Below are 27,344 nucleotides of genomic sequence, written 5' to 3'. Positions count from 1 at the left end.
TCATTTTCTTATTTGGAAGACTATTTTGTGATAATAAACTAAAATGAGTTATCTAAGAGAAATTATCTATTTTAAAATCAGATACAGTTATAAGTTTATTTTTTAAAAATATTCATAAACAGAAAATATTTTGTTGATTTTTGTTTGAAACGTTCTAAAAATAATCACGTTAGATTTTATTTTTAAAAACTCAAAAAGAGAGAGTAATAAACTAATAATAACATAATAGCAAAAATAACATAAAGTAAAAAGGACATCAATTTAAAAAGAATTTTTGATTGGTGCTGACCAAAAGAAAAGATTTGATTGGTACACAACTAATAATTATTCATGCGTCGACAAAATAAAGAGGAAAAATAATTGTAATGTTACTGTATACACAACTACCATCGATCAACAGTAACAAAAATAAAAATTATTATTATGCAGCAGCCATTGCTATCCCTCCTCCCTCGTCTTCTTCCTCTTCCTCCATTCTTCTCTCTCTCCTCTAAATGCAGCAGCTACCTCTCTCTCATCCCTGATAACCTCCCTCTCTGCTCCTTTCTCTTCATGAAGCTCTCGCGGATACTCCCACGAACTGTCCTGTAGGTGAGCTTTCGCGCCTTCGCTTGGATCGAATGATTCGGATCATCGCTTTTTTGTTATTTTGCACGATTTAGCTTCTGGGTTTGTTTAGATTTCCGTTCTGATTGCAAAGTTCGAAACTTTGAAGCTAACTCTGCTTCTAGGGTTCGTAGAACACGGTTTGGGGTTTATTACTATTAATACGCGTAAAGATACCATTTTTGATTAGGTTATGTGTTGTAAGCAATGATGAAGTTTGTTTCTTCCTTTTGTTACAGAGCTGTGACGTTACTGTGGTGTTTTGCTTCAGTAAGATTGCTAAAAAAACTATGACTTTGGGAGGTTGGTTCACACAAGCAGCTTCTTCTCAATCAGATGACTCTGCTTCGGATTTGGAGAGAAACCATCACTGTAACAACCACATGAGTCTTCCCTCCTCTTCAAGCCCATCTTCTCTTCTTAATCCATTCGCATTCAACATCCAGCACGCGGAGAGCAACGCCCCTTACTTCTCCTGGCCTACTCTCAGCCGCCTCAACAATGCTGTGGAAGACCGAGCTAACTACTTTGCTAATCTCCAGAAAGGGGTTTTGCCTGAAATCGTTGGGAGGTTGCCGTCAGGACAACAGGCCACCACCTTGCTTGAGCTCATGACCATCAGAGCGTTTCATAGTAAAATCCTGCGTCGGTTTAGTCTCGGCACTGCTGTTGGGTTCCGGATCACGCGCGGTGTGCTGACGAATACTCCGGCGATACTTGTGTTTGTTGCTAGGAAAGTTCATAGGCAATGGCTTAATCCAATGCAGTGTCTTCCTTCAGCTCTTGAGGTTTAGTTATCTTTGTATTCCATTCAATTCTACGTTCAATTTGATCAGAGCATATACGATAATTGTTTCTTGATAGGGTCCTGGAGGGGTATGGTGCGATGTAGATGTTGTGGAGTTCCAATACTACGGTGCTCCTGCTGCAACCCCAAAGGAGCAGGTTTACAATGAACTTGTGGATGGTTTGAGAGGAAGTGATCCCTGCATTGGCTCTGGTTCTCAGGTACATCTTCTTCTTTTCTTTTTTTTTTTTGGTTCCTTCTCCTGCAAAAACCCTAAGAGTAAAGTCTCGGTTTTGTTTCCTGTTGGGGTAGGTTGCAAGCCAAGAAACGTATAGGACCTTGGGAGCTATAGTGAAAAGCAGAACTGGTAACCATCAGGTCGGTTTCCTTACTAACCGGCATGTCGCAGTTGATCTGGACTATCCGAGCCAGAAAATGTTTCATCCTTTACCTCCAAGCCTTGGACCGGGGGTCTACCTCGGTGCAGTTGAGAGAGCAACATCGTTTATTACAGATGACCAGTGGTACGGCATTTTTGCTGACACAAATCCAGGTACTCCATTGAAGTCTTAGGCACATTTATCCGGAGCCAAAGAACCGAACCGAATTTCATAAATATCCGGACAGATCTTGTATATTAGAAAACCGGAACCGAACCAAGAACCAAATAAATAGCCTATTTTTTAAATAAAGATCTGAGTACCCATATATTTAGTTTCTAAATAACCAAATATCCTAAAATACTGTTTAAAACCAAATTATCAATCTCTGAACTAACCAAAAACTGAACTAATCAAATCATAACCGAACCGAATTTTGTAAATAACCGAGCGGTTCCTAAATCTTTAGAACCAGAAAACCAAAACAGCCCTGAAACCTAACTCAAGTTATGAAATTTACATTACAAGTCTCTGCAACGTTTTGTTCAGAAGCCAACAACATATCTGGACACTCTTGTTTCACACTGACTGTTCATCCTAATGCAGAAACATTTGTGAGAGCGGATGGTGCATTTATTCCTTTCGCAGAAGATCTCAGTATGAGCAATGTGACCACAGTGATAAAGGGCATAGGTGAGATAGGCAATGTTCACGTCATAGACTTGCAGTCACCTATTGATACCCTTATCGGGAAACAAGTTGTTAAAGTTGGAAGAAGCTCTGGATACACCACTGGAACCGTCATGGCTTATGCATTGGAGTACAACGACGAGAAAGGGATCTGTTTCCTCACGGACTTTCTTGTCATCGGTGAGAATCAGCAAACTTTTGACCTCGAAGGTGACAGTGGAAGTCTTATACTCTTAACGAGTCCAAACGGTCAGAAGCCACGACCTGTTGGGATCATTTGGGGGGGAACAGCGAACAGAGGACGGCTGAAGCTAATAGCAGGGCAAGAACCTGAGAACTGGACGAGCGGGGTGGATCTTGGTCGGCTTTTGGATCTCTTGGAGCTAGATCTCATCACATCAAACCATGAGCTCGAAGGTTTCAAAAAACTCGTTTTTAATGTTTCATTACTTTTGTCATGTCCTTTATTCAGTTTTGGCTTTTGTGTAAGCAGCTGCTAGAGAACAGAGGAACACTTCGGTTACAGCGCTTGGTTCAACGGTTTGCCAGTCATCCCCACCCGACCCGGTTCCATCAGGAGGAGACAAACAAGATGAGAACTTTGAGCCGTTTATACCGCCTGAGTTTCATATAGAAGAGGCTATCAAACCAACACCTGAAGTAGAGGAACATGTGTTCATTGCTCCTTTGTCGTTTAACGAGTCTACTTCTTCTGCTAGTAAAGAGCAAGAGAGACTCAAAGTTGATGATCTTGTCGCGTTAAAGAGCAGTTCTGAAGAAGATGAAGAAGAAGTTAGCATCTCGTTGCACCTAGGTGAGCCTAAACTAAAGAAACCAAAGTTTTTTTAGCTGAAAGCTAAGGGGAGTTAACCGAAAATGGATCCCCTATACCAGTTCCCGGTCAAGTTTGGTTTGATGGCAAATTGATTAAATCACCCAAAAGTTTTATGTCGTAATTGTTCATAGTATCATTATTCTTTAAGGACGAAAATAACATTCGAAGACTGTAGCAGAACTGCATGAACATATAAGTTCTACACTAAATGTTAAACATAAATTTTACACTTTCATATTTCTTAATTTTTGATATTGGTGTATTTGTTCGGTTTGTTGAGTGTCTAATTATAAAGTATGATATTATATAAATATCCAGTTTTTTAATATGAAAATATTATTATGAGTTTTTTTAATTCAGTTTTATTAAAACTTGGATATGTAATGTATATTTTAAACTTTTAATTACAGGATTTTTAAAAATTAAAAACTAATGTAAATGTACAAAAAATAGTTATGATAATTATTTTTTGAAAGCCCAACATTAAAAATTGGTAGTTATAATTTAAAAGCATAATCGAAAGGAAATCTCTTAAAAGTAATTTAATTTATATTTATTATTTATCATCTAATAAGGAAAAAATAATATTTGATATGTAGAGAAAACACTACTTGGTAGTCAAGTTTTTAAAAAAGATTTTTCGTGATTGTGTTAGTTACTTGATTCGTTTTCTGACCAATTAATATTTTAGATTCTGATCACGTAGAATTTGAAAAATATTTGTAATTAGTAATCTAATGTAAATTGATTTACATGTTCTAAACAAATTTTGAGTGCATAGCAATAGGAAAATCGCTTTAAAAGCAATTAATGTACATTAATTAGAAATTATGTTTTACATTATGACTGCGTAGAATTAGGAAAAAAAATTGGTAAGATGTAGACTTTTTTTAAATTATCGTAAATTTAGGATTTGTTTTGGAATGTTTTGTTTTTTTTGAAGGAAAACAGTTTAATTAGATTAGATATTAGTAGTATAATTTAAGCAAGAACGATATTTTAGGAGTACAGTTCACACATATTCGAGAAAATAAGAAATTGACAAAGAATAATAAATGGTTTATGTTGCAAACCAAAATATTAACCATTCGAAACAAATCCAAAAGTTCATCATAACCAATTCGAAGTAAATTGTTTGTCTGCATATGCATAAATAATATAATTCTTTGTTTAGAGCATGAATAAGCAATAAAAATATTAATATAGTTGTGTATATATGTTTTAATAGATTAGATTATAATTTTCACTAATTGTTCTCTCGTGTTTAGTTTAAAAAATCCAATCGATAGATTGGTTTAATGTAAATTAAGCAAAACCAATATATTAATATCTGACTGGACCATGTGATAATTTGTAAGCCCAATAAAAAATAAGAATTGGTAAGTTAGAGATTAAAGGGCCACGATTTTTTTTAAACTAAATGGTAAAATTACTGTGTTTTGATGGCAGTGGTATTGAGTTGTAATTTTTGTGCAAAACTAAGGAGATATTACTAAATGTAGTTGAGTCTTAATATATTAAATGAAATTCAAAGGTAATCCCCTATATATTAATCTTGGAACATTGCAACATTGTTTGGTAGCCACGTGTCATCATGAGAATTATTCTGAGGATTGTTAGAGAAATAAGTTGGTCCATCTACACATATATTATAGTTTTTATTAAATAACTATTAAATCAATTATTAATATACAAAAGAATATTCTCTATTGTTTCCTTAAATAAAAGCTACGGAACTTCCTAATATGATTGACATATATATCACCATTAATGATTATGAATAATAAAGATTTGATAATATTTTTTTATCCTCTATACTTTTCGTTTAATTTTATTTGTTAAAATAAATTAAACAATCACATTAAGCATATAATAAAAAAAATTATATTTTTTCTTATATGTTGTATTTCGAATTTTTTAAAACGATTATAAATTACTAAAAATGGTACAAACCTCACATTGAAAATTTTGTGATCAATGATAATTTTTTTCCAATTCAGCCTATCGTTTTTAATGGGTCTTGAACATTTTTTAATGATTAACTAAATAAATCACGTACATAAAAAAAAGTGTTTTGGTTTAAAAATTGTTGCATACCCAAAATCAGTATGAACCATCGTCACTTTCATTTAAAATTTGGTTACAATAAAAAATACATGGTTTGGAAAAAAATCTGAATCCAAATAACCGAACCAAATCCAATCTACAAAATAGTATAGAACTTTAATCAATTTGGTTAGATATCTGAACATGTTTAAAATTTTGGTATCTAAAAACCAGAACCGAACCCGATTCGGACCAAAATATTTTGGGTATCCGAATATATTCAAATCAAATTTATATACTTAAATATATTATTTAAAAAATTAATATCTCAAAGAAATAAGCAAAATACTTAAGATGTTTTTAAATTGTCCAAAATATTTAGAAATATATAAAAATAGTAAAAATTAAATATTTAAAATAACTAAACATTACTCAAAATACAAAAATACTGAAAATATCTATTCATTTTCTATCCAAATATTTAAGTTAAACCAATTTTTATGTTAAATTTAAGTATTTTGGTATACATTATTCAAATTTATATGTAACATATTATTTTTATTTTTATGTTTTGAGAAATTTAAAGTATATATGAACTTTAAGTTTTTAAAAAATTAAATGGGTTATCTGAATCTAAAACCAAACCGAACATATAAAGATTCGAACTAAATTTGCAAAGATCCAAACCGAACCTAACCAAACCAAATGATACCTACCCACATGTCATCCCTAATCAAATGTAAAAAAAAATTATTGATAACAAAAAAATGTATTATTTATTTAGATATAACATATTTAAAAAAAAGTTCATTCCGCGCAAGGCGCGGGTTATCATCTAGTAGTATGATAAACAGGTGAGACATTAAACTGGGTAACGGTTAAGAAGTTTGACTTGATTTCCGGTTTGGCCAATTTGAAAACAGTTCCGACTACCGCGAATCTAGAAAAATCGCGTTGGCTGGTTAAAAGCAAAAGGTCACTTTCCATGCGGCAGAAATGTTTGTCTTTTTCAATTTATTGAGGAACAGTATAGTTATTCATTTTCAGAAAATCAGAAGGATCCCAAGTTGAGAAAAAAAAATTCAAAAAGAATTCTTAGAGATCATTTTTGTTTGTTTTCTTTACCTATTTTTACTAGAATCAGATTCAGACATAAATAGAAACTAATACAGATATGTTCTAATCCGGTGTTTGTTAAAAATTCATAAATGTTTTTATATACAAAGAAAGAAATATGTTGTCCAAGTGCTAAAAGATGCAATTTGTTATTATACAGATTAATCAAACACATTTATTTGAAGTTTTAATCTAATACATACAAACTGTTGAGCATATATGTCTACTATTGTCAACTATAGTGCTACTATGTCTAGAATCTAGATAATGTCAATTAAAAAATTAAAGGTTGGACGACTTTACATTGGCCTAGACTCCTAATCAAACTGTAAAAGTGACTTGACTAGCGATGATAGATGGTAAATCTTGATCACTGATCATGTTAATTTTTAGAAATACTAAAACTTATGAATATCATATGATTCAAAAGTTATATTATATGTATATACATAATATTTTCTTGATTGCATAACTTGTCAGTTGATTTCCTAGGAATTTTATGTTAATGCTTTACTCTATTTTCTAGGCTAACATGTAAAGCTTTTCACTTTTCGATATTGGATCTTATATTATTTTATGTAATAATGGTTATAGTACTACTTTCCATTAGTTTTCATCGTTTTGACAAGAAATCATTAGAGGTAAACATGCTTTTGGTCAAGTGGGGCTCTCTATGTCTTACCCTAGCAGTGCCACCAATCAAGCTTAAAAGTTTTACTTAACCGACAGCCTCACTGATTTACATATATCATAATGTTATAAAATTTTAAAATTACATATAAATGGAGTTTCTAATCTAATGTATTTTACTTTTAAATGCATGTGCATTTCTATTTATTACACTACTCCATGTAATAATATCTCCCAAGTTCCCCACTCATCAAATCATAAACAAAACCTTACAAATGATCTCTCTCATCTTCTTGTTCTTCCTCTCACTCTCTTTCACATCCAATGGACAATTCTTTGACGAAAGCAAGAACTACGAAGGCTCCTCCGATCTTGTAAACCTTGAATACCACATGGGTCCGGTCATATCCTCGCCTGAGACGAGTCTTTACATAATTTGGTACGGCAAATGGAACCCAACTCACCAGTCTACAATCCGAGACTTCATCTACTCCGTCTCTTCACCAGCACGGTATCCCTCAGTATACGACTGGTGGAAGACGGTGATGCTTTACAGAGACCAGACAGGTTCCAACATCACCAGAACACTTGACTTGTCCGGAGAGTTCCACGACTCAACCTACTCCCACGGATCTCACCTCAGTCGCTTCTCTGTCCAGTCTATCATCAGAACTGCCGTGGCCAACAAGCTACCACTAAACGCTCTCGACGGCTTGTACTTGGTCCTGACCTCAGACGATGTGGAGATGCAAGAGTTCTGCAGAGCCATTTGCGGGTTTCATTACTTCACTTTCTCAACCATCGTTGGTGCAACCGTACCGTACGTGTGGGTCGGGAACAGTAGGAAACAGTGTCCGGAGATGTGCGCATACCCTTTTGCACAGCCTAAACCGTTTCCAGGAAGCGGCTTTGTGGGTAGAGAGAAGATGAAACCACCTAATGGAGAGGTGGGGGTAGATGGGATGATCAGTGTGATAGCTCATGAGTTGGCAGAAGTGTCGAGTAACCCGATGTTGAATGGGTGGTATGGAGGAGAGGACGCAATGGCACCAACAGAGATAGCGGATTTGTGTTTGGGAGTGTATGGATCAGGAGGTGGAGGAGGGTATATGGGGAGTGTGTATAAGGATAGGTGGAGAAATGTGTATAATGTGAATGGAGTTAGAGGAAGAAAATATTTGATTCAATGGGTTTGGGATCTTACTAGGAACAGATGCTTCGGACCAAACGCTATGAATTAGAGATGCTAATGTTTGTGTTAACTCTCTCTTGAGTCTTGAGAGAAGCATTGAGCTTGAATGCTTGAGGAGACCTGTATATGGTTCATATTTGCTTTCATGAAATCAAATCTTTGCATTTGTCACCCAAAATACGCTATGAATTAGAGATGCTAATGTTTGTGTTAACTCTCTCTTGAGTCTTGAGAGAAGCATTGAGCTTGAATGCTTGAGGAGACCTGTATATGGTTCATATTTGCTTTCATGAAATCAAATCTTTGCATTTGTCACCTTAAGAGTAAACAAAATACACTCACCAAGGAGATAAACCACACAAATCTATGTATCATCCTAAAAAAATTGAGATTCCTCTTGACTAATTGCCTTATGCAATGTCATTTACAAAATCCTAGAGATAAGATTGAAAGCAATCCTATCAGATGTACTCTCCAAAAAGCATGTTAAGCATTGTTGTTTACGAAGATACACTTCCAACACAAGAAAAAAAAGGAGATTTACGACCCTCATCTTAGAAAGAAACTAAAAGACACAAGAAGAACACCCACGTTCACTTGTAGAAGCAGCCCTTGTTCTGTCCTTTAGTGTTTCCATTTCCATATCCGTGCGAATGGTTATTGACCAAACCGTGCAAGGAGATCAAGGAGGGGAATTTCACTAGTTGACTTTGGCGCTGTGTCATCCTCAATAGGAATGTTAACGTTTCCTCTATCCTTTTCCGAGTCATCTTCAGTTAGTTTTGGTCTCAGCAGCTTCCTTTTCTTGTCCTGAGGAGCTGATTCCTCGAGACTGTCTTTAGACTCTTGAGTTTGATTACAACTACCCTTTTCAGCTTGGCTACGGCGCTTAAAATCGATGAATGGTTGCTTTTGATCACTATCCACCCTTTCTTCACAATCCAACACATCATCTGGACTAGTCTCAGTAAAAGGAAGCATCGCACCACTCTCAGGTACCTCTCTTGTATGAATCTTTTCCTTTTTCTTCTTGGGTTTAACAAACCTCGCAGGATTGGTTACATCTGGTCTTTTTTGCTCCATCAAATGTTTTTGACAGTCGTTTAGAAAGGCCATTACCTCATCGACTGGTTCAGCGATCGGAGAAGAATCCTCTTCAGCACCAGGTTCTTTTGAAGGCATAACAAGCCTACTAAAGACACTTTTTCTGGCTCTCTTTCTCCCAAATTCAGCAGGACTACTACGGATCACTCTACTGTCAGAGTCAAAAGCCTCACCACCAAACTCTTCATTCTGTTGATAAGCTTGAACTTTGTTCTCAGCTCTGCCCTCTGCATACAAATCTACTCCATCCCCTAGCTTGGAAGGAGACGCGAAAGAAGGGTAAATCCTGGAATCCCTTGCCACCCTATCGTTTGAATAAGAAGCATGAACTCCAAGTTCTTCTTGGTGTTGATATGCTGCAACTTTATAGTTAACTCCGTCGTTAGGGGACACAGGAAAAGCAAAGGAAGGGTAGATGCTGTGGCTGGGGTAAGACCTCTCAGAGTTCATCACGTTCTCCGTGGCTTCTGCAGAAGCTACGAAACCAGGAAGCTGAGAATGACCAAGATGACCATATCTAGATTCAGATTCAGAATAAGCTACTCCAGTCATGCCGATGCTAGTTTGGTATTTAGGATGTTCAGTAGGCATTGGAATGTAGTAGTCCGGTTCTTCATCAATATCATGCCTAGAGCTTTCCACCACTGCACCTCCCCTGATCCCAGGATTACAAGGGTCATAGTGTTCTGTGGTTGATCCGTATGCTGGTTCTGGAGGTACTGAGCCTTGAGCAGGAACCGCAGAATCTTCTTCAAAAGTAAGGTGTTCCTCGCGGTTAGACCACGAAGTTTCATGTGTGAAACCATCTCTTTCACGGTACTCGTTTTCTAGCCAGTCACTTGCGGTGTGACTCAAGTTCTTTGGGACTCTTCGACCATTAACTAGCTGGTCATCATCTGTCCTAGAGCTATTTCTCATGTATCTATCCTCTAACCCATGCGATTTGGGATCACCGAGTCTACTAAAAACCCCAGACGCATCTCGGGAGTACTCACTATCTTCTTTGCCTTTGACGCCAATATCAGATTCATCTCTAAACCCATCGTTTTCTGGTATCCAACGGTCAGAATCTCCCTCAGTTTCTTCTGCACAACGATTCCTATTCCTAAACCCGCGATCAGCAGCTGCATATCCCAACCTCCTTTCAATATTTCTTGTGGGCTTTGATCTCTCTACCTTCTTCAAGCTAAACAACTTTAACAGCCTTAGAACCTATCAAATAACATTTTTCAAACAGAAAGAGTCAAAACCACAACCCGCATAATTTTTACCCAACAAAGATAACCCATAAACGATTCAGCAACGCATAGAATTACCGTAGAGTAGTCAACAACCACACACCTGTGCCTTTGAGAGTCCAAAGTTGAACTTTTTGGCCGTAAAGTAATTATCACTAATGGCATGACGAAACTCCATTTCACCAAGTGGCCTACAACGCCACTTTTCAGTAAACTTGACCTATACAGCAAATGTGACCCAAAAACACACAATATAAGCAAAAACCAAAACAGACACACTCAATAGCATGAAAAATCCAAAAGTGTACCTGAGCAGGAAACTGCTTCCCAGAAGAGCAGAAAGCATCAGGCTCAATGTTGATAGCACCATCAGAGCAAGCCTGAAAGACACCGTGCAGCTCCCTACTCTCGAACTCGAACAGAAACAAAAACATGCCAGCTCTGACCTGTTTCACAAAACCGGCTTGAAACATGGGCAAACCGAAAATCCCTCGCCTGAGGCACTCCTTTCTGGTGGAGCTGTTGGACATGAAAATGGCGCCGTACTCAGGGAACTCCCCTGAAGCGCCATTGGACTCCTCCAGATACTTCCCCCTCCTATACTTCGGCATGCTGCAGCAGAAAAAACTAAAAAAAAAAAAAGAATAACAAGAGCACTAATGTAGAGCCAAAACAGTAGGTAGATAAAGACAAAAAAAAAGAAGATTGAAGACACAAAGAGAAAAGAAAGTAAGTGACGCAATTGAACAATCATTCAAAATCAAACGCTGACCTAACTCTCTCTCTATATCTATCTATCAAGCTTATCACGGATAATCAAAACAGTAGATAGAGAGAGATGTATACAACAGACCATTGAGAATCCATGGCCAAAGTAGTAAAACGTTCTCAGCAAGTAAACGAGTTAAACAGAAAAAACACACAAAGAGAAGACGAAACTGAACATTGACACGAAATCAAACCCTAAACGTTACGGATAATCAAACAATCAGAGGCACCTACGAACGATTAACGCCACAGGTAACAGTTGAGAGAAATCAATGCAAAGTTTTAGCAAATGGTGGTGGTGGTGGAGATTAAGACCTTGGATGAGAGAAATCTAACGGCTTTTCGAGTTCGTGGCGGTTCAGATTCTTCTTCGACGTCTACAAAAAAACAAAATAAAAGGAAACAAAAAAACATGCAAACAACCATAAACGAGTCGATTGGAAATCGAAAATCGAAAGAAGAAGAAGAAGGTGAGAATCGCGGCTAGGGTTTTTGTACTTTTTCTGGGAGTGTCGCCGGAAGAGAGGGGAACCAAACGGCGAGACAGGGGGGAGGGGGGAGAGAATAGAAACGAAGCGATGATATATTTTTGGCTTGGGAGCGAAAAAGTAACGCAGATATCGAGGAGAGTCTGTTTTGGGTAATGGGGTGTCTCTCTGTTTTCTTTCGGCTATTTATATCAACATTCCGGATTTTGCATTAACAAAATCTTCCGTTACCTTGTCGCGTGTTGGCCCAAAAGCTTCTTCATGACTCTTTGGACTTTTTTTTCAATTTTGTTAAAAAACCATAAGAGGTGTTGTTCATCTAGTAAAACCGAATCAATTATAACCGAATTGGATCGAATGAAACCCAAATAGAAAAAAATGTTTTAGATTTGGTAATACTGAATGTTATTTTATGTTGTTGAATGACTTAATTTTTATATTTAAATTTTTTTTATACTTTAGACAAAGTATGACCTTAAATTAATAACTGATTTGTTCCTGAAATAATAAAACGACTCTTATCCCACACCTCAAATACTATAGCGTAAAAATACCGTATTTCTTTTTTCTTTTTTTTTTCTGAAAAAAGGCTACCGTACTTCTTTTACCAAATAAGTTAACCTCTATAATAACTGTTTTTCCAAATAAGAAATTAAGCAAGCAAGCAAGGCGACAAATGAAGATGAAAGTGAAAATCCTAACGAGTCCTCCTGAGCCTCTACTTAACGGATACTCTTCCTCTTCCTCGTCTCTTGTTATCCTCCATGGATAACTGAAGAAGGAGAAGAGTGTGACCATCCAATATCGCAGAGAAACTATATATCAATACAACAGCACTATTCCAACGCTCAACACATCTCTCCGGTCATGTAAAGAACCCACTCTCTCTCACTCACTTTGGTTTCTTAGATTGTCTTATCTACTTTTGAAGTTCTTTACATCCCTCTGAGTGTTCGGTTTCCTGGTTTAGAAAGATGAGTAATTCAGCATACTTCATCTGCAGAGTTTCTATTTCTACTGGGTGTTGTTATGGTTTCTGTAAAAACATTTTGAGACTTCGGGCTTGTGAAGTAAGTAAACAAAGCTCTCAAATTTTCAAGGAAATTAAATTTTGAATTGTTGATTGGCAGGTTGGTAGCTGGAACCGCTTTGAACTGCTTATTCATTGACACCAGTGGCTTCCATAGATACGTAAGTTTTGGAGTGACGCATTTCAATGGTGGGGTTGTGAAGAGCTGTAGAAAAGAGGGTTTTGTCATAGATGAACGCGGGAAGTTAAAAAGATTTAACAAGAAGAAACTCTCGAGGAGACGATGTAACGCTCCAACATTCTTATGATGCTCTGTAACATTTTGGATGGTAATGAATAATATTGTTTGGTTTCTTTTTTTTTTTTTTTTTTGTAATGTTAAGGTGGCTCTTTGAGAGGGAGAGGATGGAAATATGGATCCGGTTTCGTCGATGGGATTTTTCCTGTGTTGAGTCCCATTGCTCAGAAGATTCTGAGCTTCATTCAAAGAGAAACTGATCCTGAGAAAGTAGCTGATGTCCTTGGAACTCTTCCTTCTACTCATGCCTCTTGGGATGATCTAATCAACGTCGCTGTGCAACTCCGTTTGAACAAAAAATGGGATCCCATTGTCCTGGTTAGCTTTCTTGACATGAGAGATCTTTTAGCTAAGCATCTCAACTAACTGGGCTAAAGGCCAACGTTCTTGTGTTAGGTGTGTGAGTGGATATTAAGGAGGAGCTCCTTTCAGCCTGATGTAATCTGCTTCAATTTGCTTATTGATGCTTATGGACAGAAGCTCCGTTACAAGGAGGCAGAGTCACTCTATGTACAGCTACTTGAGTCCCGCTGCGTGCCTACGGAAGACACGTACGCTCTTCTTGTAAAGGCGTACTGTTTGGCCGGGCTCATAGAGAAAGCTGAAGCCGTTCTAGTCGAGATGCAAAACCATCATGTTACTCCAAGTATGGTTTCTTCATATTCTAATGTTTTATTTGCATTGGTAGCTCATAAATAGATTTCTTATCTTGTCATAGGTGCTACTGTATACAATGCATATATTGAAGGGTTAATGAAGAGGAGAGGAAACACCGAAGAAGCGATCGATGTTTTCCAGAGGATGAAGCGGGAACGATGCAAACCAACCACTGAAACTTACAACTTGATGATAAATTTATACGGAAAGGTTTAGCTCTCAAACTTTGTTTGATATGAACATAGTTTTTTTTTTTGGGAAAATGTCCTGTTCAATGTCATTTTGTTTTCTTGCAGGCAAGCAAATCATACATGTCATGGAAACTGTTTTGTGAAATGAGAAGTCACCAGTTTAAACCTAACATATGCACGTACACAGCGCTAGTGAACGCGTTTGCTAGAGAAGGTCTTTGCCAAAAAGCTGAAGAAGTTTTTGAGCAGCTTCAAGAAGATGGGCTTGAACCTGATGTTTATGTCTATAACGCTCTCATGGAAGCATACAGGTGATTAGTTATTAAACCTATATTAATTACCCTCACTGATGCCAAGAAAAATCATGAAAACTTAAGAAAATCCTGAGACAGTCGTGCAGGTTATCCTTATGGTGCTGCTGAGATATTTTCTTTGATGCAACATATGGGATGTGAACCAGACAGAGCATCCTACAATATCATGGTCGATGCTTACGGTAGAGCAGGTCTTCACTCAGGTAACACAGAAAAAAAGGAATCAGCATTGCATATATTCTTGGTGTCCCATTCAGATTCGGTTCGGTTGATGATTCAGATTTTCGGTATTTGTGTTCATAAATTTCATTCAGGTTTTACTAATTTTCAGGTTACGTCGTTTGTTTTTTTATGTGTTATAACCAATGTCTAAAATTAATTAAAAACTAGAAAATAACCTAAACTAATTAAAAGTATCTGAGGTTACAAATAAAACAAATTACAAAAATCTTTAAAACACTTTAAAAATATCTAAAATACCTTAGATATATTTTTGATCATATTCGGATTTTTTTCTGGTTCTGTTCGGTTTGGATATCTGTTTCGAATTGGATTTTGGTTTTTCTGGTTCAGGTTTAGTTTATATCAAAACTTTAACTGTGTGTGTGTTTTACAAACAGATGCAGAAGCTGTGTTTGAACAAATGAAGAAACTCGGCATAGCACCAACGATGAAATCCCACATGCTGCTTCTATCAGCCTACTCCAGAGCCAGAGACGTGACAAGATGCGAAGCCATCGTGAAAGAGATGAGCCAAAACGGAGTAGAACCCGACACATTCGTACTAAACAGCATGATCAACTTGTACGGACGGTTAGGACAATTCACCAAGATGGAAAAGACTCTAGCCGAGATGATGGAGGGCGGTCCTTGCGCCGCGGATATAAGCACTTACAACATCCTGATCAACGTCTACGGCAAAGCCGGGTTCTTGGAGAGAGTCGAGGAGCTTTTCGAGGAGGTCAAGGAGAGGAGGGAGCTCAGGCCAGACGTCGTGACGTGGACGTCGAGGATGGGTGGTTACTCGAGGAAGAAGCTTTATGTGAAGTGTCTGGAGATATTTGAGGAGATGATTGATTCGGGTTGCGTGCCTGATGGAGGAACAGCTAAGGTTCTTCTCTCGGCTTGTGTTAGCGAGGAGCAAGTGGAACAGGTTACTTCGGTGATTAGGACGATGCATAAGAATGTGTCTGTTAGTTCTCTTGCCCCAAAGCAGCTGATGGCTAAGTCCTTAACTGTGTCTACTTGATAAAGTTTGGATCTTTTATGAATATGTACATTATTCATGTTATAATATATGGTCTCGTGTCATGTTTCTAGTTTAGTGGGTAACACGAACATAACCCACCAAACCCTTTTGTCGTGTAAGAGTATATTAATAAGAATATTAATAAGCTGTTCGGTGGTGACTGGTGAGTGCGCTTTCTCTTTGTGTGTATCGGCGTTTTCTCGATCTCGACGAAAACAATGGCGGCAGCTAGGTTCTTGTGGGCTTCTAGGGTTGCTTCTCGTCTAAGGATCTCCGTTGCCCAACGAGGGTTTGCTTCCGGTGATTCCCAGTTTCATGATTCGTTTCTCTTTTTTTTTATGTTTGGTTTTTCTCTCTCTCTGTGATAATTGAATCTGAGATTCTTCCTTCTAGAAATGATGGGCTTTTGGTTGTTGTTGATATCTTATCGGATTATATAAGCGAAAGGTGGAGACTTTGATCAAAAAATCCAGGCTCTGTTAATAATGAGTAATCTAAATGTGTTCAGACACTTGAAGATTGTTGTGTAATGTTCATGTTGTTTCTGAAAGAAGATCTTCATTGATCTTTGTTTGTTTGATTATGTTGTTGGGATGTTGAATCTAAAAGTATTTGACCTTATTGGTTAATCTCTTTTTTTTTGTGTGTGTTTGTTTTAGTGGTATTGAAGGATTTGAAATATGCTGATTCACATGAATGGGTGAAGATTGATGGGAATAAAGCAACGTTTGGTATAACGGATCACGCGCAGGACCACTTGGGCGATGTTGTCTATGTTGAGTTGCCTGATCTGGGACGTTCGGTGTCTCAAGGTGAGAGTTTTGGAGCAGTTGAAAGTGTGAAAGCTACTAGTGATATCAACTCTCCTGTCTCTGGTAAGGTGGTTGAAGTCAATGAGGTTCTGACTGAGTCCCCTGGATTGGTGAGTCCCTCTTTTTGAAAATCGTATTAGGAACTGCTTCTCTTTGTTTAAACCCTGATAAAAATTTGAGAATCTTGGTTCATTAGCAACCAATATGGATTTGATTTGTTGCTGATGTAATTGTTTAAACATGGTAAACTTTGGAGATTATTCTTCAATTCTGTGGTCTGGAGCTGAGAGATTCTTTTGTTGGGACTGACAGGTGAACACGAGCCCTTATGAAGAAGGATGGATCATAAAGGTGGAGCTGAGTGATGCAGGCGAGGTGGAGAAGCTGATGGATTCAGACAAGTACTCTAAGTTCTGTGAAGAAGAGGACGCCAAGCACTGAGCTTTTTTTTGTCTTCTAAAAACTCACTGCAACAGAGTTTGTTGTTCTCAGACGAAGATCAAAATAAAATCTTGATCTATGTAGAGTCATAGAGTGGATGAATCAAGGAAATTCTCAAGATTTCGATCTCTGCTTCTCTTTTAAGTACTTTTTTTATTAAAAAAATAATGGTAGATAATAATAATATTTGGCATTTCCGGTTGATTTGATCTCTCATGGAGTTACCACCTATTTGTTTCTCATTTGGCCTCTTTATATGTTGTTTTTCCAATCTCTGGCCTCTCTTGAAAGGGTTTTTCTATCATGGATCTCTAAGTGATTAATACTGAGCTGATTCGCCTTCGCATGTCTATTAATATCAAGGGACGAATAGCTCAGATGAAGAAGGATCCAAGAAGTGTGGATACAGGACTCGGACTAATTGAAGATTTTATCACACAAACGAACAAAATTAGGTAGAAATATATCTCTGGTTCAGAAATAAACCTCAAAAGTTCAAACTGTGAAGGGAAACACAATCTTGTGGGATGTAATGATACTGTGCACAATGGGGGAAAGATTTAGGAATGATTGTTGCTTATTGTGGAAGCCAAGCACTCAAAATTGGCCGACAAAGCTATGGATATGTGCCTTGTAATACAAGATTCTTTCCCTTGTCAACCCTGATAATTATTATTATTATTAGTATATTTATATACAAATACAGTACTTTCTTGCTTCATATCGAATTTTAAGTATATTTCTTTTATTAATCATCTGTTCTTTGTCATGTCGTCCACTAATAATAATAATCTGGCAATGTCCTCACCAAACTTTTACTAACTACATCCCGGAATCACGTGGGAAAGAGCTGCATTTAATTTACCCACCGTGGAAAAGATTAGAACACTCTAATTAATCTCTAAATCCATATGTTGAATCATTCAACCACTGGAGCTTCATAAGCTACTTATGTGTAGACTTGAAAAAGAGATTGTATATAGAAGTATACTACAAACGAGTTATCTTAAAATCCAAACTAATTCTAATATTGAAAATATGAAATGCTTGTTTTCATCAAGTCAATTATTTGAATAAGGAACCAAGCTACTATAATTCACCAATCGCCACGATGACCTAATCAAAAACGTCAGAAACATAAATCATCAACTGAATCATACAGTAGTTTTTCACAACAGTAATTCCAAAATAATTGACAATTATCACACCTAAAAGCAGCTTTGTAGTAGAGGTACTGATAGAACACAAGTGGTAGGGATGGCAATCAAGGACTTGGACCGCGGGCTTGGCCCGTAAAGACTTGCTGCGGGGCGGGATTGGACCTCCATTTGATAAGCCTGCAAAATTGCGGGCCTCGTGGGACGGGCTCAAAGCGGGACGGGTTCAAAGCGGGACGGGTTCAAAGCGGGACGGGTCGAAAGCGGGATGGGTTAAACCGCAGGATTTTGCAGCAATCCTAAGTCTCCATTTATGCTTTCACATGAGAGAGAGAGAGAGAGAGAGAGAGAGAGAGAGAGAGAGAGATATTAGACACTATGGAATTCCATTGATGGTGGTTTCAGTGTCGATGATGCTTCCGGTCTCCTAAGCGCCTCTAATCTGCACTGTAGAGCTTATTCAAGTCATCATAAATGATAATAAATACATTTGTTTTGTATAAGCTTAATGTATTGATCTTATAAGAGTATATTTGATCATGTGCAAGATGAAAATCAATTCATGTCTATGTTTGTTTGTGCATGTAGAAATAAGCAATGTAATATTCGATGTCCCGCGGGACGGCCCGCGAAGGCCTGCATATTTCGCGGTACGGGATTGGGCAGCTAGTTTGAGGACCGCATCCCGCGCGGGACAGGCCCGCCGTGTACCGCCAGAAGTCGAACCCGCAGCGGTTCGGGACGGGACGGGACGGGAGAGCCCAATTGCCATCTCTAACAAGTGGTATTTGTTGCCATCAAAATAATCTTTGATCTCTAAGTTTAAATAATTTATTTTCAGAATTGAAAAAGTTACCATCAAAATCTTTGAATATAAAAAGCTTTGGAGACTTATACTTCAACCACCCTGGGTAACAAGAGCAATTTCTCTTTTTATTTTCTTCTAACTGAACTTAATTCTAAAATAAAAAAACAAATAAATAATTCCAATTAAAAATATATAGACGGCTTTGTCCTACTTAATTCACTCTCTCTCTCTCCTCTTCGTCACCGTTCTTCGTCTCCGGAGATAGTTTCAGAAACTCAGATCTGAACTTCAACACTCACTAGAGTCACCCTGAGACTTTTCTCCCACATCGGAGCTTCCTCAGGTAACTTCACTCTTCACGAGACTCTTGCTTGACCTGGATTTTTGTTATAGCTAGCTCTCTTCGAGAAGACATCGATGTAGTTACCCCCGATTCATGGCTGCTTAAATTTGTTTAAGCATTTGCTCGCTTACGAGGTGTTGCTTGAGAATCATGATCACTCACTGAGGAATGCAATTGAGTAATGTTGATTCTGAAATTGAGTTTCCCCTTCGTTGTTGCACAGGACATTCCTTTTACTGGATATTTGGATAATTAATGGCGAATTCCCGTCAATACTATCCACCATCTCATGATGAATCGGCGTCCCCAACTTCGGTTAGATCCAGAGAATGGGAAGGTCCTTCAAGATGGACCGAGTACTTGGGACCTGAGATGGCTTCATCAGTCTCCTCTAGGACCTCCAAGCACACGACTTCTGATGGACATGTTCAGAGCTCTGGCGCTGCTTCCACTAAGGCTCTGAACATTCAGTGGGTAGTTCAGATGATCGAGGTTGCGGAGGGACTCATGGCTAAAATGTATAGGCTCAACCAAATCTTGGAGTACCCTGATCCTGTTGGTCATGTCTTCTCTGAAGCGTTTTGGAAAGCGGGTGTGTTCCCTAATCATCCCCGGATTTGCACATTGCTCTCCAAAAAGTTCCCCGAGAATTTCACCAAATCGCAACTGGAACGTGTAAGTTATTATGAGTTCGTTCGTATTAGGCTGTGTGTATGCTTTTTCTTTCTGCTGTGATGGTAATATAAAATATGCTTTAATGCAGATTGATAAGTTTTCGCTGGATAGCTTGCAAGATGGTGCTGAACTTCACTTACAGAGCTTAGAGCCATGGATACAGGTATCTATGTGATATCTTGTTAGTTCAATGTCCTCTTTCAGTTTGTGTGTAGAATTTCAGTATGGTTATCTTCATTTTCCTCTCGTCACCCATTTTTCCTTTCTTGAATCAGCTGCTGCTCGACTTGATGGCATTTCGAGAACAGGCACTGCGGCTTATATTAGACCTAAGCAGCACTGTAATAACCTTGCTGGTGAGTCAACGTCCCTCATCCGCGGAAAGTATTTACTTGCTCTTGGTTGAAATTTTGGGTTCTCTTTTAAACTACTTCGGGTGGAGTATGAAAAACTTCGGCACGTTAAGTTTGTATTTCTACTTGTCAAAGTTTTGTCTATGGGGATGAGGACATAATTGTTGAGTTATTCATGATTAGCTCATAACTTAGTTCAGTGTTTTGCAGCCTCATCAGAACTCACTTATACTGCACGCATTCATGGATCTCTTTTGTGCATTTGTCCGAGTCAACCTTTTCGCAGAGAAGGTATGCTGAGAGCTTATTTGGATTGATTAACACACATTTCAGTTAAGGGATACGCTTCCTTTATTACCAATCTCTAATGGTGTTTATTCTATCGAAGTAGATTCCCAGAAAAATGTTGTTGCAAGTGTACAACCTTCTACATGCCCTATCAAGAAACGATCGAGACTGTGACTTCTATCACCGGTATGATTTTTTTCCTTCTAGTGACATTCGTTAATTTATATATAATCAATAGGCCACTTGTCATGATTAACACTCTCCGTCTTGCATCCAGCTTGGTGCAATTCATAGACTCTTATGATCCCCCATTGAAAGGTTTACAAGAGGATTTGAATTTTGTCAGCCCGAGGATTGGAGAGGTATATTTCGTCTTTGTTTGATTTGATTATTATGCTTAGCGGAATTTCACTAGATTGTAAGAGTTGAGGCTGCACTTGTTATATCCAAATTAAAAATGAACGGGTATTCTACGAGTTAATAGTGGAATTGAATTGATACATCAGTGCTAACAATGTTACTCATTTCTTAGGTCCTGGAAGCCGTAGGACCCAGTATTTTTCTATCTGCAGATACAAGGAAGTTGAGAAACGAGGGATTTTTAAGCCCATATCATCCTCGATTCCCGGACATTCTTACAAATTCTGCTCATCCCATGGTACTTCTGAACGGCCAGATACTTATCAATACTTATCAAGATTCTCTGAATTAGTAGGATGCTGTAGTGTTTCCCGTACAACACTTGTGTTGTGTATAGTGCTAATAACTGCATACATTTTACAATGTTGCTTCCTACAGAGAGCGCAGGACCTTGCAAATGTTACTTCGTACCGAGAATGGGTGCTTCTTGGATATCTCGTTTGCCCTGACGAGCTTCTTCGTGTTACTAGCATTGATATCGCCCTGGTACAAACATATTTTTATTTTGTTCTTGGTTGAGATCTTTATAAAGAAGCATACAATTATCTTTCCACGATGGCTGAATACAAATCAGAAATTATCTGCCTCTCTCTGCTGTTTTCTCGAAATCAGTTGTTTTTGGACTAGTTATGTGAATTTATGTCCTTTCATTTGGATTGTTAATTTATTTATAGATTACTTGTTATGGAGTACAAAAAGCTTCCAGTTATATTTACAGATTTCGTGTTCATGCTGTCTCTAGTAAATGTTTACTGTCCTATTGGATTTCAGGTTGTGCTAAAGGAAAACTTAGTTGTGACTTTATTCCGGGATGAGGTGAGTTCATATCAAATGATCTGTGACAAACCGTTTTGGCTTAGATTGGCTTGCATCAGCTGACTTTGTTAATTTAACCATGCAGTACATCATGTTGCATGAGGACTACCAGTTGTATGTTTTACCTCGTGTGTTAGAATCAAAGAAGATGGCAAAGTCTGGTCGGACTAAACAAAAGGAAGCTGATCTCGAATATAGTGTAGCAAAGCAAGTTGAGAAAATGATTAGGTAACTCCATACTTTAGCTTCATTGTATGGCTTTATGAGCCACATTTGACTTCGTAATCTTCATATGATACTGGAGAATTTTCGTTTTGGCTCGAAGGCTGTGATTTCAAAGATATTAGCTCTTGAATATACAATTTTATTGTTGTTCTTCAGTGAGGTGCATGACCAAGCATTGCAATTATGTGATACCATACACCGAGAAAGAAGAATATTGCTGAAGCAGGAAATAGGGCGGATGGTTTTATTTTTCACAGATCAACCAAGTTTGTTGGCTCCTAACATTCAGGTAAGTTGGATGTTTCAGCTTCTTTTGCTTGTAACCTAGGTTTTGGCCTTTGCATACAAGGGATAAAGGTTTAGCGTCGCTCACTGATTGGTTGTACTTAACAAAGCTTGCTTGCAGTTAGAACAGGGGACCTTAAATTTGATACACGATCGTGGGCCAGTGCTTTTTGTTAATTTCAACAAAAATGCTTTAATAGGAAGACTGACTTGCTAAAAATGTGAGAATTTGCTTTCTTATTTATTAAGAGAGGTCACTAAGGAACGAACACATATTGGTTTATTTCAGAACAAGAAAACTAGCAGAATGCTTCCGTAGGAGAATGATCTACTAAAAAGTGTCAAATGATTTTTTGTTTTGTTTTGCAAAATCTCTGTGTACCACCTTTAGAAGGAAGTGGCACTGCATTGATCAAATCCTCTCCAGTCTTATACTCATAAGCGTTCGTTCCTTCCCTGAAATTTCCATATTAATTTATTTCTCTTTTCTTAGATGGTATTCTCTGCATTGGCTTTGGCCCAATCTGAGGTTCTTTGGTATTTTCAACACGCTGGTATTGCATCATCAAGATCCAAAGCTGCTCGAGTGATACCAGTTGACATAGTAAGTGGATTACATGAACGTTGAAAGTCTCTCAATATTGTAACTATTACTTTCAGTGAAACTCAAAGTTTGGGTATGATTACTCATTTGTTAATTCATTATTTCTTAGGATCCAAATGATCCAACCATTGGCTTCCTGCTTGACGGAATGGACCGTCTCTGTTGTTTAGTGCGCAAGTACATCGCAGGTTTGTTACTCTGAGATATCATATCCTCGGGCATTGGTTGTCAGTAGATGAGTTTAAGAGGATGGTATTGGACCCATTGGGACTCATTAAAACCTTGACAAGAGCTCTCTGATCAGTACTGGTGCTCAAAATTTGGTGATTTCAATGGTGTTCTTGATTGAAATGCAGCTGCTCGAGGTTATGCACTATCATACCTTTCTTCATCTGCTGGAAGGATTCGTTACTTGATGGGCACTCCTGGAATCGTGGCTCTGGACCTTGATCCAACCTTGAAAGGCCTTTTCCAGCGTATTGTGCAACATCTAGAAACTATACCCAAAACGCAGGGAGAAAATGTTTCTGCAGTCACATGCGATCTATCTGTAAGATTCTAGACTAGATCACGTATTTAACTCAGATGATTATAGTTGCATTTTTCTTTTAATGACAATCAAAACACCCTAGATGGATATTCATTCATGTTCCAGTTCCATTTCCCATTTGCTATGTCTTCCATATCCAATGGTAGCTTGGTTCCAACACGGTTATATTGTTTAGTGATCCAAACTGTTTTCGTAATGCTCATCGCCTCTTGTTGTATAGGAATTCCGAAAAGATTGGTTGTCCATTTTGATGATTGTGACTTCTTCGCGATCATCAATAAACATCAGACATCTGGAAAAAGCTACTGTGTCTACAGGGAAGGAGGGCTTGCTATCTGAAGGAAATGCAGCATATAACTGGTCCAGGTTCTGTTCTCGTCCTTATATGACAATTGTATGATTATCTTCTAGCAAGAACAACAGCAAAACTGAGATCCTGAAAATTTTCATTTCAATGCAGATGTGTTGATGAGATAGAGTCTCAATTATCAAAGCATGGAAGTCTTAAGAAACTATATTTCTACCATCAACACCTCACAACTGTATACTTGTTGTTGTTGTTCATTATCCATTATTTTCCCGTGTCATGTTATGCATAATCTGACATTCGACTGTTGTTAAAGGTTTTCAGAAATACAATGTTTGGACCGGAAGGGCGTCCCCAGCATTGTTGTGCATGGCTTAGTGTGGCTAGTAGTTTCCCGGAATGTGCTTCGCTAATAATTCCTGAGGAGGTAAATCTATATTTCACTATACTGTGGTACATGTCTGAATCATGAGATTCTTGCATGCATTCAAGTAGTGTAAAGACCACCCAGTGAGCAACTGAGCTAGTCCTAGTATGCCAATAAATAATGAAAGTGGTTGTAAAATTAGATTGACGTAGTTATCGTGTTTGCATATGTTCCATGGCAGCTTAAGTTGTTGACTGTTTGATGTTCCATTAGCTACTATTGGATTTCGAATCTTTCTCTTAGCATATCACCCCTGTTGTTAACACAAGCAATATACATGTTCTCTTTTGGTGAATCACGAATTCTAATTGTTTATCCCCTTATTTCCATATTTACTATATCAGTTACAACATCTACTTAACTGAAAGGCTCTTCTTCTTGTCTTTCTCCACAGGTTACCAAGTTTGGGCGAGATGCAGTGCTTTACGTTGAGTCTCTTATTGAGTCAATAATGGGGGGACTGGAGGGACTAATAAATATTCTTGATTCAGAAGGCGGGTTTGGCGCTCTGGAATCACAGGTCATAAATCCTACCCAAAGTCAATAGTATAACGAAAGAAATCTTCTATTTGACTTCTGTCCTCAAACTGATACGTTGAGCTTTCACAGCTTCTTCCAGAACAAGCTGCAGCGTATCTGAACAATGCATCTAGAATTTCTGCTTCTTCAATGAAATCCCCCAGGGTTGTAGGCGGAGGCGGGTTCACTTTGCCCGGCCATGAGAGTTATCCTGAAAATAATAAGTCTATCAAAATGTGAGCGCACAAGTCTAGCCTGAAGTTTTTTTTTCCTTTATGAAACCACTGTTCCTTGATGCTGTTAGCTTAAGTATCTCTCTGTGATGGCAGGTTGGAAGCTGCAATCCAAAGGTTGACTAATCTGTGTTCAATTCTGAACGACATGGAGCCTATTTGTGTTATAAATCACGTATTTGTCCTAAGAGAGGTGAGCTTTCAATTTTATATATTTCAACTCAGTGATTATCTATCTGTAGGAAAAAAACACATGGTTTAATTCATGTAGAATCTCTGTTCCAATCCTATTTGGAACGGAAAGAGCCGATGCATTCTCTCTCATCGTCTGGTCTTGTTAAGCGTTTTGACTTTATCCTGCTATTTGGATATTTGCAGTACATGAGAGAATGCATCCTTGGGAACTTCAAGAGAAGATTTCTTACTGCACTACAAACTGATAACGATCTTCAACGGCCTTCTGTGCTGGAGTCTCTTATAAGGCGGCATATGAGCATAGTCCATTTAGCAGAGCAGCACGTTAGCATGGACCTAACCCAAGGCATCCGAGAAATTTTACTCACAGAAGCATTTTCTGGGCCTGTTTCTTCTTTGCATACGTTCGAAAAACCTGCTGAACAACAGCAAAACACGGGATCTGCCGTCGAAGTTGTGTGCAACTGGTACATGGACAATATCATCAAAGACGTGTCTGGCGCAGGAATCCTCTTTGCTCCGAGACACAAATACTTCAAAAGCGCTAGACCAGTCGGAGGGTATTTTGCAGAGTCAGTCACTGACCTCAAGGAATTACAGGCGTTTGTTCGTATATTTGGCGGCTATGGAGTAGACCGGTTGGATAGGATGATGAAAGTACATACAGCTGCCCTGGTAAACTGCATAGAAACATCTCTGAGGTCAAACAGGGAATTGATTGAAGCAGCTGCTGCAAGTATGCATTCTGGTGATAGAGGGGAGAGAGATGCATCCATTAGGCAGATAGTGGATTTGGATACGGTGATAGGATTTTGTATTGAAGCTGGTGAAGCGTTGGCTTTTGATGAGCTCCTAGCGGAAGCTTCTGGAGCTGTTCTTGAAGACAATGCGGCCTTGATTCACTCGATGATCTCCGGCATCGTTGAGCACATACCCGAAGAAGTACCTGAAAAGAAAGAGATCAGAAGGATCAAAGGGGTAGCAAATGGCAATGGCGTATCCGGGGATCATGACTCTGAATGGGTTAGATTAATCCTCGAAGAAGTTGGAGGTGCAAATGACAACTCATGGAGTTTGTTACCTTACTTTTTCGCCTCGTTCATGACCTCAAACGCCTGGAACACTACTGGCTTCAACATCGAGACTGGCGGATTCAGCAATAACATCCACTGCTTGGCTCGGTGTATAAGCGCCGTTATTGCAGGAAGCGAGTATGTGAGGTTACAACGTGAATACCAGCAGCAGCAGCATCAGTCCCTCTCCAACGGTCATCATCAGTCTAGTGAAAACCTCGACGCAGAGTTTCAATCTCGTGTAACCGCGGAAGCAAGCATCAAATCTTCAATGTTACTCTTTGTAAAATTCGCTGCGTCGATTGTGCTAGATTCATGGAACGAAGCAAACAGGTAAAAGAAATCCGTTTTTTAATCTCTTTCCTACTTTTGTATCTTCATCATCATCATATACCATCTTCCATGTTCTGCAGATCTCATCTTGTGGCTAAGCTTATCTTCCTAGATCAACTCTGCGAGAGCTCACCGTACCTCCCAAGAAGCTCCCTTGAATCACATGTTCCATACACAATCCTCAGGTCAATCTACACTCAGTACTACTCCAACACACCGTCCACACCGCTCGCAACAGCATCTCCACACCATTCCCCATCTGTATCGCTCATCCACGCTTCTCCCTCCATGAAAACCTCGACCACTCCCCGTGGTAGTGGTAGCGGAAGTAGCAGTGCAGCAGCTGCAGATTCAGGGTACTTCAAAGGCTCATCATCCTCAGTCTACAGTCAGGAACACTATAACGAACCGGAGACTGGAAACTCGAGGAGCAATGAAAACAACAAGAGCAAACAAAGAGGTAGTTCTCGTCGTTCTGGACCGTTAGATTACAGCACGAGCAATAAAGGAGGGTCAGGATCAAACAGCACAGGTCCTAGTCCACTTCCAAGGTTTGCTGTCTCTAGATCTGGCCCCATTTCATATAAACAGCATCATTAAGTAAAGCGCACACTGCACATTCTACGGAATGAAAAAAAAAGTAGAGATCAGATTTGTACAAATCCTTGGCAACACATTTGTTAATTGTTATATGCTTATTATGCTTTGGATCATTTGAACTTGTAATTCGCAAAACCAACTATGCATATCTTTTTCTTTGTCATTTTATCATTCTGTTATTTACGTATATTAAGAATCTTTTTCACATTTAGTCAACCAAAATTATTGATAAACTATAAAAGTAAACTAATTAAGTTTGAG

The 27,344-nt window shown here is 38.3% G+C and overlaps 6 protein-coding genes across 9 annotated transcripts; 5 read left to right on the top strand and 1 right to left on the bottom strand.

Moving 5' to 3' along the window:
* The first annotated feature begins 418 nt into the window (after positions 1–418).
* Positions 419–3,529, top strand: LOC108813143 (protein NARROW LEAF 1). Its single transcript, XM_018585609.2, has 6 exons — positions 419–591; positions 846–1,394; positions 1,471–1,614; positions 1,706–1,946; positions 2,380–2,880; positions 2,957–3,529. Exons 2-6 carry the CDS (start codon positions 897–899, stop codon positions 3,310–3,312), a joined length of 1,740 nt encoding a protein of 579 aa, XP_018441111.2. The 5' UTR covers positions 419–591; positions 846–896; the 3' UTR covers positions 3,313–3,529.
* Positions 3,530–7,286: 3,757 nt separating this feature from the next.
* Positions 7,287–8,460, top strand: LOC108812975 (protein EXORDIUM-like 7). The gene has a single exon (XM_018585383.2). It carries the CDS (start codon positions 7,366–7,368, stop codon positions 8,329–8,331), a length of 966 nt encoding a protein of 321 aa, XP_018440885.1. The 5' UTR covers positions 7,287–7,365; the 3' UTR covers positions 8,332–8,460.
* Positions 8,461–8,649: 189 nt separating this feature from the next.
* LOC108812973 (uncharacterized) lies at positions 8,650–12,049 on the bottom strand. Of its 3 annotated transcripts, none has more exons than XM_018585381.2 (5): positions 11,891–12,049; positions 11,708–11,769; positions 10,933–11,251; positions 10,728–10,844; positions 8,650–10,598 (listed from the first exon to the last, which is right to left on the bottom strand). In XM_018585381.2, the coding sequence occupies exons 3-5, from the start codon at positions 11,233–11,235 to the stop codon at positions 8,940–8,942; spliced, it is 2,079 nt and encodes a 692-aa protein (XP_018440883.1). In that variant the 5' UTR covers positions 11,236–11,251; positions 11,708–11,769; positions 11,891–12,049; the 3' UTR covers positions 8,650–8,939. The 3 variants fall into 3 exon arrangements, with proteins under 3 accessions (XP_018440883.1, XP_056844792.1, XP_018440884.1); XM_056988812.1 differs by having other exon boundaries at positions 10,933–11,236; XM_018585382.2 differs by lacking the exons at positions 11,708–11,769; positions 11,891–12,049 and having other exon boundaries at positions 10,703–10,844; positions 10,933–11,140.
* Positions 12,050–12,590: 541 nt separating this feature from the next.
* LOC108813438 (pentatricopeptide repeat-containing protein At2g35130) lies at positions 12,591–15,779 on the top strand. Its single transcript, XM_018585994.2, has 8 exons — positions 12,591–12,749; positions 13,011–13,195; positions 13,294–13,526; positions 13,605–13,854; positions 13,927–14,075; positions 14,162–14,367; positions 14,449–14,573; positions 14,991–15,779. Coding segments are annotated over exons 1-8 (1,779 nt in total). The 5' UTR covers positions 12,591–12,747; the 3' UTR covers positions 15,620–15,779.
* LOC108813441 (glycine cleavage system H protein 2, mitochondrial) lies at positions 15,779–17,076 on the top strand. The gene is made up of 3 exons (XM_018585997.1): positions 15,779–15,919; positions 16,279–16,541; positions 16,744–17,076. Exons 1-3 carry the CDS (start codon positions 15,838–15,840, stop codon positions 16,870–16,872), a joined length of 474 nt encoding a protein of 157 aa, XP_018441499.1. The 5' UTR covers positions 15,779–15,837; the 3' UTR covers positions 16,873–17,076.
* Positions 17,077–19,023: 1,947 nt separating this feature from the next.
* Positions 19,024–27,290, top strand: LOC108812220 (protein NAP1). 2 transcript variants are annotated; one of them, XM_018584412.2, is made up of 23 exons: positions 19,024–19,180; positions 19,404–19,855; positions 19,944–20,018; positions 20,131–20,211; positions 20,419–20,499; positions 20,600–20,682; positions 20,774–20,858; positions 21,029–21,154; positions 21,295–21,402; positions 21,688–21,732; positions 21,818–21,960; positions 22,114–22,246; positions 22,736–22,846; positions 22,956–23,034; positions 23,203–23,396; positions 23,617–23,762; positions 23,857–23,938; positions 24,020–24,130; positions 24,525–24,650; positions 24,740–24,885; positions 24,979–25,075; positions 25,261–26,483; positions 26,564–27,290. In XM_018584412.2, exons 2-23 carry the CDS (start codon positions 19,436–19,438, stop codon positions 27,081–27,083), a joined length of 4,215 nt encoding a protein of 1,404 aa, XP_018439914.2. In that variant the 5' UTR covers positions 19,024–19,180; positions 19,404–19,435; the 3' UTR covers positions 27,084–27,290. The 2 variants fall into 2 exon arrangements, with proteins under 2 accessions (XP_018439914.2, XP_018439915.2); XM_018584413.2 differs by lacking the exons at positions 19,024–19,180; positions 19,404–19,855; positions 19,944–20,018 and having other exon boundaries at positions 20,409–20,499.
* Positions 27,291–27,344: the final 54 nt, after the last annotated feature.

Source organism: Raphanus sativus, chromosome 6, assembly GCF_000801105.2.
Source record: "Raphanus sativus cultivar WK10039 chromosome 6, ASM80110v3, whole genome shotgun sequence".
Lineage (NCBI taxonomy): Eukaryota > Viridiplantae > Streptophyta > Magnoliopsida > Brassicales > Brassicaceae > Raphanus > Raphanus sativus.
Note: the sequence above shows the minus strand (reverse complement) of the source record. Positions and strands in the feature narration are given on the sequence as shown.

What these genes read in the sequence shown, in the direction of transcription:
- LOC108812220 (XM_018584412.2), top strand. Translation starts at nt 19,436, where the DNA reads ATGGCGAATTCCCGTCAATACTATCCACCATCTCATGATGAATCGGCG. An exon ending in CAAATTCTGCTCATCCCATG is followed by an intron (nt 21,155 to 21,294) that starts GTACTTCTGAAC and finishes TGCTTCCTACAG; the next exon opens with AGAGCGCAGGACCTTGCAAA. An exon ending in TGTTGGCTCCTAACATTCAG is followed by an intron (nt 22,247 to 22,735) that starts GTAAGTTGGATG and finishes CTCTTTTCTTAG; the next exon opens with ATGGTATTCTCTGCATTGGC.
- LOC108812973 (XM_018585381.2), bottom strand. Translation starts at nt 11,235, where the DNA reads ATGCCGAAGTATAGGAGGGGGAAGTATCTGGAGGAGTCCAATGGCGCT. An exon ending in GGAAGCAGTTTCCTGCTCAG is followed by an intron (nt 10,845 to 10,932) that starts GTACACTTTTGG and finishes TTTGCTGTATAG; the next exon opens with GTCAAGTTTACTGAAAAGTG. An exon ending in TTGGACTCTCAAAGGCACAG is followed by an intron (nt 10,599 to 10,727) that starts GTGTGTGGTTGT and finishes GTTATTTGATAG; the next exon opens with GTTCTAAGGCTGTTAAAGTT.
- LOC108813143 (XM_018585609.2), top strand. Translation starts at nt 897, where the DNA reads ATGACTTTGGGAGGTTGGTTCACACAAGCAGCTTCTTCTCAATCAGAT. An exon ending in GTCTTCCTTCAGCTCTTGAG is followed by an intron (nt 1,395 to 1,470) that starts GTTTAGTTATCT and finishes GTTTCTTGATAG; the next exon opens with GGTCCTGGAGGGGTATGGTG. An exon ending in TTTTGCTGACACAAATCCAG is followed by an intron (nt 1,947 to 2,379) that starts GTACTCCATTGA and finishes ATCCTAATGCAG; the next exon opens with AAACATTTGTGAGAGCGGAT.
- LOC108812975 (XM_018585383.2), top strand. Translation starts at nt 7,366, where the DNA reads ATGATCTCTCTCATCTTCTTGTTCTTCCTCTCACTCTCTTTCACATCC.
- LOC108813438 (XM_018585994.2), top strand. An exon ending in GAAACTCTCGAGGAGACGAT is followed by an intron (nt 13,196 to 13,293) that starts GTAACGCTCCAA and finishes TGTAATGTTAAG; the next exon opens with GTGGCTCTTTGAGAGGGAGA. An exon ending in TAGAGCAGGTCTTCACTCAG is followed by an intron (nt 14,574 to 14,990) that starts GTAACACAGAAA and finishes TTTTACAAACAG; the next exon opens with ATGCAGAAGCTGTGTTTGAA.
- LOC108813441 (XM_018585997.1), top strand. Translation starts at nt 15,838, where the DNA reads ATGGCGGCAGCTAGGTTCTTGTGGGCTTCTAGGGTTGCTTCTCGTCTA. An exon ending in CCAACGAGGGTTTGCTTCCG is followed by an intron (nt 15,920 to 16,278) that starts GTGATTCCCAGT and finishes TGTTTGTTTTAG; the next exon opens with TGGTATTGAAGGATTTGAAA. An exon ending in TGACTGAGTCCCCTGGATTG is followed by an intron (nt 16,542 to 16,743) that starts GTGAGTCCCTCT and finishes TGGGACTGACAG; the next exon opens with GTGAACACGAGCCCTTATGA.